The sequence below is a fragment of the Anomalospiza imberbis genome, chromosome 5 (assembly GCF_031753505.1).
Source record: "Anomalospiza imberbis isolate Cuckoo-Finch-1a 21T00152 chromosome 5, ASM3175350v1, whole genome shotgun sequence".
Lineage (NCBI taxonomy): Eukaryota > Metazoa > Chordata > Aves > Passeriformes > Viduidae > Anomalospiza > Anomalospiza imberbis.
In genome coordinates this window covers 70,671,874-70,685,193 of record NC_089685.1, presented here as the reverse complement: position 1 = coordinate 70,685,193, position 13,320 = coordinate 70,671,874, and the positions used below count along the sequence as shown (strand labels likewise).

The following is a 13,320-nucleotide window of genomic DNA, read 5'->3' as shown; positions in this document are numbered from 1 at the left end:
ACACAAACCTAATTCTGCCCCTATCAGCCAGCGTGGGGGAATGGGCTGAGGAAGATGGACCTGGAGGAGACAGCAGAGGAGCTCTGTCTCATTGGAGTGACTTGGAGGAACTGACTCAAAATAAACTCTGCTTTATTTTGCAGTTGTCACCTAGAAAAGCTTCAGAGTTCAGAACAGTCCATCCACAAAAGACAATTTTTAAGTTAGTTCTCTTTCAAAAGAGCAAAAGTCTTCCATAAAAGTGGGTATTGGTTTTAGAGAAGAACACAAGTTCATAAAATTGCTGATGGATACAAAATTGTTGGTTGTCAATGGCATTATTCTTAGGTATTTTGCAGAATCATTTTCCAAATGAGAAACCTAAAAAAATTATATAAATAAATTAAAAAAAAAAAAAAAGATTCTACGCTGTCTTAAATTAACTTGCCCTTTAGAGCAGCTGTGATTCTCAGAAATAGAAGAAAGCCTTCCAGGAGAAGGGGAGAAATTAACAATTCTAAATTTTTCTGAACATTTAGAAACCTGGTTCATGTGCTGTTTCATCTGAGAATCAATATTAAGTAGCAGGTTCCTGCCTACTTGAGCAAACACCTGCTCTTGGGTATTTTAAACAATTGCATTGGCTCTACTCAAACAATTTTTTTCCTACCTAGTAATGTTTAGCAAGCCACTCATTGTCCAGTTGCTGTAGAAGTATTTTAGCTGCTGTCACCTTCTCCTGTCAGCAAAACTTTGTGTTAAAATAACTTTTCCTTGTACTATAGTTCCATTGCTTATTCATGACAGATAACTCATACAAAAATGATAAGCACAATGAATGATAAGGGTATCTTACTAAATTGTCTTCCCACTGTATATGTGAGGGAAGATAAGTGGAGAGAATAAGATATTTTTACATTTTTCGATACTAAGAAGAATTAACTGGAGTCAAGATTACCTTTCAATGAGAGAAAAATAATTCAGATATGTTGCCTTTTTAAGATGAGTTTATGATCCTCAAGTACTTATTTCCTGGCAGTATTAAATGTCTGTAGATTGGAATGCTTGTGTAAAAAGAATGTAATGAAAGAATAAAGCACTTAAAATACCAGTAAAAGTTATGTATTTTACATGGAGTGGGATGGGGGGAAGCAAAAAATGAGGGTTGTTGTTTTCACAGGCCATTTACTCAGCCATGGTTGAAAATAATCTCTTCATTAATTCTTGTGGCTACAATTAAAGCCCCATTTCACTGAGATTATTGTTTGACTAACTCCATGGGGAGAGGGGTCATCCCTGCATCACTGCTTGGAACTGAATATGAATCACATTATGGATAAAATGTAAATTTGTGATAAAATTCCCTCGCAAATACCAAGTTGTGAGGCTTAATGTGAGACAAACGCTGTCATTTGTGCAGGGGGATCTAGAATTAAGTAGACTTTAAAATGTAACTAAATTAGGATCCTACCTCCAGATTAAATTTTCAAACTCTAATAATTACCTAGGAATAATAAGCAGAAAGGCCACAGTTAAGCAGGGATCATTTGTCAGCATCTCAGTGGCTGCCAGAGCTGTCCCTGGCTGTGTGTGCCATCTACTCTGTCCTCTCCTGACACAGAGAGCTAAGTGGGAACTTTGAAGGAAAACAAGACAGAGTTACTGAAATGAATGCTGCTGCTGTGGTGGGCAAAAAAAGTCTCAGTTAAATAGGGCATTATTTCTGTCTGGTATTGAAGAAGAAAACTGAATTTCATGTGCATTTTTCACAGATAGGTGATGATCTACGTCAAGATATGTTGGTTCTGCAAATTATTCGCCTGATGGACAGCATTTGGCTTCAAGAGGGACTGGATATGCAAATGATCATTTACAGGTGTTTATCTACAGGGAAAGGACAAGGTCAGTCTTAAATTACAAAAGGAACCTACATTACATTATTCATATTTCATGTAAACAGTGGAATATAAAATTCATTTATTCTGCCTCTCTAGAACTCATTGGATTTTGTAGCTACTTAGGCTAGAATTTTCCAAAAGCTTCCACACTGTCAGCCTGCAAAACATTCTTAAATTCACATATCGAAAAGAGGGCTTTGGAGAAAATTTGCCATAGCTACTGAAGTTTAAATCCAGTGTAGTCCTACATCAATGCTTAAATGAGCCTAGATGCATGTGGCTACACAAAGTACCTGCAGACAAGTGATGACAGCTTTGTGCTGTTGATTTTGAAATATTATTCTTGTGATTTATGTTGCTTAGGGCAGGCCTGACTCATCTGAAAGCTCAATTTCTCTCTTTTATGGTTGTTGTAGCAGAGCTGTAGCAGGGATACCAATTGCTTGCTGTAGAAATCTGCTGACAGCAGTAAGCTGCCTATATTTCCCTGACCAAATCTTCTACTGGAAATAATCCTAGCTCAAATAGAAGGCTGATGCATCCAGATTACCTGCTGTACAAAAGCTATTGAAATAGAAAAATTAAAAGAAAATCGTTGCTTTCTGAGCCACAAAGTGAACATGAGAGTGGAGGAACGATCTAAAGGAAATAAGAGAAAAGTATAGATGAGTTCAGGCACAAGGCATGTGGTGGTGGTGACCTGGAAAAATCTCCTCCCTTCTTTGTGGGATGGGAATCAAAGCTTGAAAGCTTCTGCTTCAAAGGCAGATAATACAAGAATACTATTTCTGGACATGACATTATATATGGACTCTTCTATATACTACTGCTTAATTTGATGTTTGCCAAGAGAGATACAGGGATCATCTGCAAATAATGTTCTCTCCCTGACAGTCTCTTCCTTCCAGCATCACAGCAGCAAAAACCCCTCAGTGCCTCACAGTTTTTCCAGATGTCTTTCCTTACCAGTTTACATCAGCGTTAAGATAATTGATTTGCAGTTAATAATTAAGGCTAAAGGACAAGTGACATGCCTGTGGTCACACAGGACACGTGCTTAGGGAGGTTTTACCCAGTTTTTCCAAGTCCTAGGTTAATGACTTCCTCCATGGCCACCTTTCCCACACAAGGCGGGTGGGAGATGGTAATTTCATGGTCGTGCAAAGACAGAAATCATTTTTCACTGAAACTCAGTGAGACCTGAATAAAGCGTTGGTAGAATCCCACTTTCCAGGCATGGTGAAGTAGAGGAGCCTGTCAGCAAGTCAGATTCTTAGGGAAAGCCCTCCCTGAACTGCAGAGTAGCAGGATGACATGCCAGGGGACCACACGTGGGGACAGGCACAGAAGGCTGGAAAGGCAGGTCTCAGGAGCAAAAAAAGGAATTAAGTGCACACAGTGGAGACAGAGGGTTCAAGTGAAGCATGGCAAAATGCTTGGCTTCCCTCTCTGCAACTCTGAGTCCCAGTTTGTGACATTCTGGATCAGTGTCACTGAATTTCTGAACTACCCAGTAGCCTTTCTCCACGCTGTGATCAGCATCTTATAGTCCAGAACAATTTCTGCACCTTTCGAGACAATAAATACGTGTGAACCAGTATATAGAAATATATATTTTATTTTTTATATATATTTGTATATATTATGTATGGTTTATATTTTTGATCTATAATATATACTATATAACATACATAATATATATACTATATAAAGGATATATATAATATATATTGTAAAGTATAATATATAATATATTATATAATATGTTATATATAATATAACATATATGTTATATATATTATACAAGGTATATAATATTTATATAAAATAGTAAATATCAGATCCTACTTATTAATTGTTTTAGTTTTGTGCATATTCTACCCACTTTGAATCTCACTAAATTGTTCACCTTGTTGGTACATTGAGGCAGTTATAGCCACAATATTGTTATTGATGATTTTATTTCTCCTTCACAGATCTGCTCCTTTCCACTCAGTGCCATTTATTTCTTATTTCCAAAGAGCAAGAGTAAAACCATGTTGTTCTATATTTTGTGCTGCATTCATTATTTTTTCAGCTTTTATCTTACGTATTTATTTATTTAGCTCTTTTTAGCTTTTAACTTATTTATTATTTATATTTTATCTATTTATTTATTTTAACTTATTTGTAGGTTTTTAACTTATTTATTTATTGTTTATTGTTAAGTTATTTATTTTACTTGTTTATTTTTAGCTTTTAACTTCATGGTTTTTTTGGTTGTTTTTTTTTTTCTGCGTGGAATGATCAAACTACAGGCAATATGCATTGTCTCCCTGTGGTTTTTTTTTAAGTTGAGGATTTCTCATGCAAACTCTTTTCCATCTGATTAGGACTGGTACAGATGGTGCCAGATGCTACCACACTAGCGAAGATCCACAGGGAGTCTGGGCTGATAGGACCACTGAAAGAAAACACAATTAAAAAATGGTTTCACCATCACCATCCTCTGGAATCAAGTTACCAAGAGGTAACATCATAATGAAGTTTATTACACATTTCATGCTATGCCATGGGGGAAAAGAAAAAAGAACCAAATTGCAGCAGGCAGCAAAAACGAGTGGCTCAGACACGAGACAAACAAGTCTCATGCAGAGAAACCAGGGAATCCACTTCAATGCCACTCTCTAGCTAAGGAAATATTGCTTTTTATCAGGTGCATGCTATTACGTTTCCTATAAACGTGTGTCATAGAGATGTTTTGAAATTTAGTTGCAAAGTGAAGAGAAATTGAAATAGAAATTGTCTTGAACTCAGGAAAAAAAAAAATTATTTTTTAGGTCATCTCTTTAAATTCTTTATTTTGTATAAACCATATAAAGTCCTGGCACATTTCCTGTATTTAGGAAGGACCAGGCCAATACCTAGAGTTGCAGAAAGCTGTTTTAGCAAAACCACCTAGTCACAGTCAAAATGTGACTCATGCTTTTCCTATCACTTGTTCTCATGGGATCTCATTGTAGGCATCTGATTTTATGAAACTAGATGTTCTGCATGAGCCAAAACATTGTAAATTTTATTTCTAGAAGCAAAGGTTTTCCAAGGAAAACTTTCTATCCATCCCTTTCTTTCTGTAAATTCCTTATTGGGTGAGCATGTTCTGAGGCCCCTGAAAAAAATTTCAATTTTTGTGTTTCTAGGACAGTTTTTATAATCCTTTTTCCATGCAAATGATAAATTAGGGGCCAGAATTTTAAATTTAAAGGAGCGCTTTGAGTATTTAGCACTCTGAGAATGAAATGCTTTTATAGCAGTTTGTTAGTAGATGTGTATTATAAATATGTTTGGTAAAGTTTAGTAATTTTGTAATTATTCCATAGGCCTTTTCTCATCCACATTTTGACTATGAGCACTTTAATTCCTCCTATATAATTTGCTTCTATTAAACAGGAGCAATCTGTGTAAAATGTTTTTTTTTTACAAGTTTGTGTGTTAACGGTTTTATGGTCGAAGTGTAGACAACATTTCAATTCAAAAGTGAGACACTGCTAGTTATTGAGTGAAAATTTGATTTCTTGCTGCTGCTGCTGTTTGTAAACAATACCATTCATGTGGAATATTCTAAAACAAATTCCTACCCAGTTTCTTCCATTTTTTTTAAGTATATAAAATGCAGTCAGATCTGATTACATAGGAAATGCATAAAATAACTACTATGCATTCCCCTTGTGCTTGCTGGTGAACGAACCTTTCTCTTTTTTAGTTCTTCATAATTTTTTGCCCATACAGTACTGGATCTAAGGTGCTCAGAAAACTGGTGCAGAACAAGCTTTAATATCCTCATTTTACAGTTGGGTGAACAAAATCACAGAAAGCTTAAGTGTTTTATCCAAGGTCATCAAAGTGAGTAAGTAGCACAGTTAGACATAAAATTCAGCCAACTCTTGAGTGTGGCCTAAGTTTTGCTGTTGCAGGTGGCATCTTGCATCTACAGGGAATTCCTGAAAGCCTAAATAATCATTTGCCTTGGCTAGTGTAGGTTTTGTCCAAAAAACATTAAGATCCAGATAAGGATGGGTTGGGTTTCTGTGTTACATTGTGTACATTGTGATTTGCATTCATGAGATATGAAATGAGTTCTGGAGGAAAAAAAAAATCCATGTAGGTACAAAACAGTGCAGTGGATGTAGAACAGCCTGCACCCTTTACAAAGCAAATGTAAGTTAAATTTGTGCATTTGCAAAGAATTTCCCAACAGTTGTTTTTGCAATATGCCTGCAGAACGCTGAGCAGAAAATATCAACTTCCTGCCAAGAAGCTTTTTTTCCTTAAGCAACTTTTGCCTTAAAGTTTTCTGTAGACTGGCAGGTATCTTTGGAACATGAGGTGGAAGCCTCATGCATAAAATTGCTCTTGTTCTGTAACTTTGAAAGGTTTGAGTGCCATCCCTATACCATTCCTACTCAGACCTGTCTCATGAATCTCTTTTCAAAATTGCCTGGTAAAATTTTAATAGGTTAAACAGTTTTAACAGGTTACCAACAAGCATAGCATTTGTAAAATGACATTTTTTAAAAATAAATTATTCTTTTATTTTTATATTAAAAAATATTTTATTGTTTTAAAAAAGAATTTTTATTCTTTATCACAAATATATCTGGATATTTCATGTAAGAGCTTTTGTTTTACTCACTAGGCCATAAGGAATTTCTTTTATTCCTGTGCTGGCTGGTGTGTTGTTACCTTCATCCTGGGAGTCTGTGATCGACACAGTGACAACATAATGCTGACAAAAGCTGGACACATGTTCCACATAGATTTTGGAAGATTTTTGGGTCATGCACAGATGTTTGGAAGCATAAGAAGGTTGGTATTTATAGTAACACACAGCAAACTCCAAAGCAGTGGTCTGAAATTTCACAGCCTTGTCAGCTCCCATTAAAAAAAACAATACAAACAAGATTATGCTTTCTTTTAGTTTTCTTCCTGTATTTTCCAAAACAACATGTTCTTGTTGTTTCTTGAAACTTCTAAAAAGTGCAGGAATGACTGAAAGAGGATTAAAAGATGTTGGAGGTCCCTTTTCAGTGTAAAAGAAAAATGTAATTCCTTGTTTGGTCAGGAATTTGAATGGTGTAGCTCAGTAGTGACCAGAATAGAAGAATTCTGATGTCCGTTGCTTTTTTTTTCCCTAACAGAGGAGGGTTCCTAAAATGGATCCAAGTCCATATATCTGTCTAATTGACAACTTTCTTCCCATATTCCCAGAAGGAACCAAATTTTCCAAATGGACATGGAGAATAATTAAATTATGCCTGCGTGGGTAAATTTGCAAACTTTTTTGTTATCTTTTGAAGTTCCACATCAAACCACACTCAGGGGTGAGCTCAGGGGTTGCTTTGCAAATATCTGGTTGCCTTTTGTAGGTGTGATGGACCTCTGTGATGCTGAGGATAAATCAAACAGTGTGATCATGTATCCGAGTTCCTAATGTGAACATTTTATGAAGGATTGAATTGAAGTGGAATAAGGATAAGATAATGCCAGTATGTCCAAAACACAAAGGAGATGTTATAGCAAGTAAAGAATGACCCCTTTTAGTGACAACATAAGTAATGTGTGTATGTCTTTCATCCATGTTTTCTGAAAATTTCCAGAATAAGTATCAGAAGTAAGTTTGAGATAATTTTCTTACCATTTTTTTCTTTTTTTTTTTTTTTTTTTTTTTTTTTTTTGGTTAAGCTGGCCTTTGCCTGCTCCAGACTATCTCAGTGTGTTAGACAGACATAACAGCATGGGAGTATTGATATGAGGGAAGCTGATGAGGATAATAAGTACTTCTAAGTCAGGCAGTCAAAAGATTTAGTTGCAATGCTTAGAATTATCATCCGTCATTCAAGACATGCACCCTTAACCCTCCTTATTTGCAGTGGAAAGAATAAAGCAGAGCAGAGTAATAAAAGCATACTCAGGCACACTCCTTGTCAAGTGCTGCATCCTTCTCTACAGCAAAACTCCTGTTGGAACCTAGCAGGAATTTCCTTGAGTAGTAATTTTACATAAACAAAAAATTACCTGTTTGAGTGAACAGCAGGATGAAGAAAGTATAAGAAGGGACCCAACAACAAAATTTAAATTATGTAATAGCAATAATAAAAAAAATTGGTGCTGTTTTACAGCTCAGTTATGCTACACCTATTAAATCTATGAAAACTTAAAATATAGTTACTTCCACAAACATCAGCCTCTTTTCCCATTTCTCAGTGCAGCATGTTGCTTTTAAACTACAGAATAAAATCACTAAAATCACACCTATAGGACCCCCATTCATGGACTGCCTTCATGAATCCTTAGGAAAATTGGGTCTCCTACCTAAGAGCAGGTTGCAAACACCACGGGATAATCATTGTTTTCCTCAAGCCCACGTGAAACTGAGCAGATCCAGTATTAATGTTTTAGTGATGCAGTATTAATGACTATTGTTTTTATTAGTTGCATGCACCTCCATGAAATGCAATATATCATTTGTAACACAGGGATATCACATTTTTACAGGTCACAAATTCAGGTTCTCTCAAAATTTGAAGCTCTCAGAGCTAGTTGTATCTACTCATTCCCACAAGGCAAGTCCTGAAGCAGCTTTGGCCTGTGGTTTCTTTAACAGCTCTGTATCATACTCTAAAATGACACTGAAAAAACAGCAGCACAATGGTGCCAAACCTCACAATTATTAGTGCTGACCCTTGGGTATATCTGTTACATGTATTTCTGGGGGTCTATAGGAGCTTTAAAGAATGCCAAGCATCTGATGCAAATCCCTCTACTTGGGGTTTACACACATCATACAAACCTTTTCTGTGTGTGAGTGTAAAATGAAATCTATGCAGATCAATGAAGGGTTCCAGACAAGGAGTCCCTGCCCAAAGTGTGTAAAACAGTCAATCCTTACAGAGCTTTGCAAGCTGATTGCCACAGCTGTCCATTTCCTGCTGTCAGGGAGTGCTCTTTGCCATTACAAAAATCTAATTCCTCATAAAACTTCCTGAGGATAGGTCCTGTGCACCATCCTGCAGGTGGGAAGTGAAGTGCCAGGAGTGCTTTGGCAGCCCAGGGGCTCACACTTGGGCTGCAGCTCTTCTGCCACCCCCAGTATGAGTCTCCAGAGAGCCTGGTGGAGCTGACATGATTTATCCGTCATGCTCACTTTGGCATTCCTGACTGAAGACCATAAAAAGGTGATTAGTAAACTTTTCTACTTCCTGCTCTCATCTTTAAATGACATCCAATAAATCTGCTCAGTTTTGGTTCCAAGACAAAAATCAGTTTTTCTTGATATAAGAGGGAAGAGGAATTAGAACTTGCTTTCTGTATGTGCCTTCACAGTGCAGAAAATACTTTAAATAGTGCTAATAACCAATCTTTCATTGGATCTATGATGCCTTGTGAAGGCTGACCTAGGACAGAGTTACAGAATAAAGCAGGGATTTGTTAAAAGGATCTCCTCCATGGCTCCACCTTGGGCAGCACCAGAGCCCAGCCAGGGCTGCACCCAAGATGAACCCAAATGGTCCCAAAATGCACGAGCGCTCCCGGGGGCTCTCACTGTGATCAGCTCTGCTCCATTGGCACATTGGAGTTCATTGTCCCATTCCAGCTTTAGCCCATACAGTCCCATCCTGCTTGTTTTTCTCTCTCCAGCCCACGTTGTTTGTGCTCCTGGGCTTGAGATTTGGATCATTTGTCCTTGGTGCCCAGCTGGAGCAGGAATTGTTTTGTCTCCCTGCTCTGTGCAGAGAGCTCACCATCTCCTAATATGAAGCTCAGAACTGCACACTAAAGCAGCACAGAATCTGAAAAATATAAAAGCTAAAACCTGAGGCATCATCTAGAGCTAATAATTCAGGAGTGTTGGAGGAAGACTTATGATCTGTCTAACCAAGAGCATAATAACAGAGAGCTTGGCAGAAGAGTTGTTCCCAAAGTCCCATGGGGAACTTTCCTACTGAACCATGAGATTTCATTTTCTTATCTTTCTATTTTTTTAATCACTCTGAACGACACCTTCTGCTAGCAGTAATAAAATGCTCCTTTCATTCTCTAACCCAGACTCCACTTTTGACCCTACATTCCCCCAGAACAGGCAAGTCTGCAGCACACTTCAAACTGTACAAAGAAATTGTTCATCTTTAATTTCTTCATATAACTGCTTTATTCTTCATCTATTGAGTGTCCTGTGGTAATCATCTCAGACCCACTCACACGTAAAGAGCTGTAATGCTATCCAGATTATCAGCCAGGACTGAGCAGTCCTGATCAAGTGGTTTGGAAGAAGGTGCCTGGCTCATTGTTTTACCTGCCACGCTTCGCTCACCTTTGTTTCCTTCCTTTCAGTGCTGACCAGCTCCTGTTGAACGTTCCTTCCTCGGTGAATTTAGCAGCAAGAAATTTATTTAAATCCTGTGCTAACTGAACTAATCCAAAATTCAGCAGTCAGTCACATCCTCCCCTCTCCCAGGCACTCCCAGCTCTGTCATCTCTCCTTTTCCTGTCAGTGATGTGCAGTGTGAGCCTTGGTGGCAGGACACAAAGTGGTGCAGCTCATGGCACACTGCAGATCCACCTTTTGACAACACCAGTGTCCATTCTTTTCCTTAAATATCCACTCATCCTGATTACCTCCAGCACTCACTGGCCTTTTCATTTCCCTGATCTGAATCACAGAGACCCTCCTGTCTCTTTGCCAAACTAATCCTGGCTCTTGGCATGGCTTTCCCAGAATTTAAATCTGCTAAGCTGGTTTTCTTCTACAAAGTTAATTACTACAGGCAGCCTAACTATTCCTTTGGGAAATTCCAGTTATTAGGGAAGTTCCAAAAATATGGGAAAATTATGTTTCCCACACTTTCTTCCTGGGTTGGTATTTTATTATATTGAGAAGGATTTCAGAACATCTGAGTATATAGAAATGTAGTGCCTCTTTTTATTTTAAATGTAAGATGTTTCATTTTTAGTGTTAACAACCTAAAATGTGTGTTAATGTCTCACTAGAAGTGCTGATTAAAAAAAAAAAAATTTCAGGTATTTCTTCCTAAAACAGAAATGTTGGCATATGGACATGGAAAAATAAGCTCTATCTGCATTTTTTGATTGTATTGTATCAAGGTTTGTTCTCTTTATTCTTAAAAAAAGGAAAAATGAGGAAGAAGGAAGAATTTGAGAATAACACATTTTACTTTTTGCTTTTTACTCTTTTAAAACTTTATTTAGAGTGCTCACGTAAAGTCAAAAACTTGAAAGTAAAAACTTGAAAGCATAACCACTTTTTGTTTTCTAAATTTGTGCAGAAAACTTGTACCAGCCTGCATTAGATGTTGAAAGATTTCAGTGGGTATTTTCAGTGTTAAGAATTCATTCTCTGCAGTTTATATTTATTTTTCTGACATGATAGGTCTGGATTTATTGGTTCCTGTGAAATGGTAACTCCTAATTCTTTGCCACTATTCGCTTTCAGCACTTCCTGTATTCCACCCTCCAAAAATCTCTGACTGCAACCCTGGAAAGAATTAATTTCATGACTTAAAGCACCTTAGTAGCCCAGATGATCTTAACAAGATTATACAGATGTTTAAATCCTGCCATCCACATAAAGAATGAAAGAGGAAAAATGCACAAAAACCTGTAGGTGAAGCAGCATCATCTCCAAGGTGACAAGGCCTAAAGGGGCTTGAATTTATCAGGGAAGTCCATCACTTTTGAAAGTCAAGTGTCTCTAGTTGTCCCAAACTGAGCACCAAAAGCACAAGCTGAGTCTGAGAGCACATGAACAGCACAAACTGCAGTCAGGGGGCTCAGATGCACTCTGTTCTCTTTGGCTGCCCTCGGGAGGGGTTTATTCTTGCTGGCCTCATGCTTTCTCTAATTATTGAGCCTGAATTGTAGTTTGCTCTTTTTCATTGGTATTTTTTTTTTTTGTTTTGTTTTGTTTTTTGTTTTTTGGTTTTTTTTTTCAGTAATAGCCTCTTGTGGAGGGAATTCAACTGAAACACTTTGAAATCAGAGTAAATTATGTTCACTGCCCGCTTCATATCTTCAGTTTTTTTGGTTAACCTTTTCCAAGTGCTCAGACAATTTAGGGAGGCACTGTTTTTCCATACAGTGTCTGTGTGGATTTGACCATATCCAGTTCTGTTCATGCCAGAGCCTTGTTCTTGTTGAACCGAGTTTCCTGGAAACCAGTTCTTGTCTGCTGCAACTCTCAGAATCCTTCTTGGCTTTTCCTTCACTCCAAGGGTGGCATAAACTGCTTTCCTGTCTTCACTTTCTTGAAGGAGTTACCAGGTATTCCTGTTAATAATCCTGTGGGCTGGAGAAGCTGCTTGATGCTTCCAGAACCACCAGCAGAATTCCCTCTGCTTTGGGGAATTGGCTGCACATGAGGTGTGTAAGTGACTTCCTATCAAATTCCCCTCCTCTCCCCCCTTCCCTCCTTCTCATTCTGTTAGCCACCCTGAGATTTTTTTGTAGGATATGGCCCCAGAGACAGGAAGTTTAACAATAAAACAGAAAGAAAAGGGAGAAAAGACATCATGGTCACTGTCTGCTTTGATTATGGTTTTATTTGTTATCCTTTTCAAAGCGTAACTGTTCATAGGGATGTGTATTTTTTCCTCCCTGCTCCCATCAGAAATATTGTATTGTATCACCCCTTTCTCTGAAAGCTTTCTATACACACTTTTTTATGTTCAAAGGAGCTGTTCCCACATGCACTCAAACGTACATTTATATTCAGGGGAAGCTCTTCTCATACACAGTCAAGTATACATCAAGCACTTTTAAATTAATCTGTGTTTCTTGGTCTTCTTTTTTTCTCTTTTTTTTTTTTCATTTGCTTGTTCTGCACACTATGCCTTTGTCCTTCATCCTTAACTGGAAAGCATGCTGATGTATTTAATTCATATAGGATTTCATCCCCTGCCCCGAGGAATTTCTTTGCAATTCAATTTCTTCATCACTGGTTTATTTCTCTGTTTTGCCTGGTGATCTAGAAATGCCCTGTAACCATCTATTACTGTGTTTTCTAAATATCCATCTCATACTGAAAAGGCCTGTTAGCGGAATATTCCATGGGTAGGGTTTATAACCCTACTTGTTCTGTTTCTTTTAAGGCACCTTTTAGGTCTCAGTTTTAAAATCTTTTTCACTGCTGAGGCCCAGTCAGGACACAAAAAGCAATTGTCCAACAATCTCTGTTAACAAGAGGAATTGCTGCAATCTCCTTGTGAATTAACTCTTAAGTGGTTCATCAATAAGGTTAGTAATAACCTCTAACAAACACAGAAAATGAGATAGTCCTAGAAAAGGGTATATAAGGCATTGGGAATGCTGCACTGAGCGCTGTCAAATGTGGGGATTGGAGGTGAAGTGTGGAAAGGATTGAGCTCCACCTGGATGTAGTTTGCAGTCT

At 37.7% G+C, this 13,320-nt stretch overlaps 1 protein-coding gene across 1 annotated transcript in view; it reads left to right on the top strand.

Annotated features, from left to right (window-relative positions):
- The window catches only part of PIK3C2G (phosphatidylinositol-4-phosphate 3-kinase catalytic subunit type 2 gamma), a 188,095-nt gene that overhangs the window by 113,608 nt on the left and 61,167 nt on the right, over nt 1-13,320 (top strand). Inside the window, 3 exon segments of the mRNA XM_068191915.1 lie at nt 1,752-1,881; nt 4,250-4,386; nt 6,553-6,722. Coding sequence (XP_068048016.1) covers nt 1,752-1,881; nt 4,250-4,386; nt 6,553-6,722 — 437 coding nt within the window.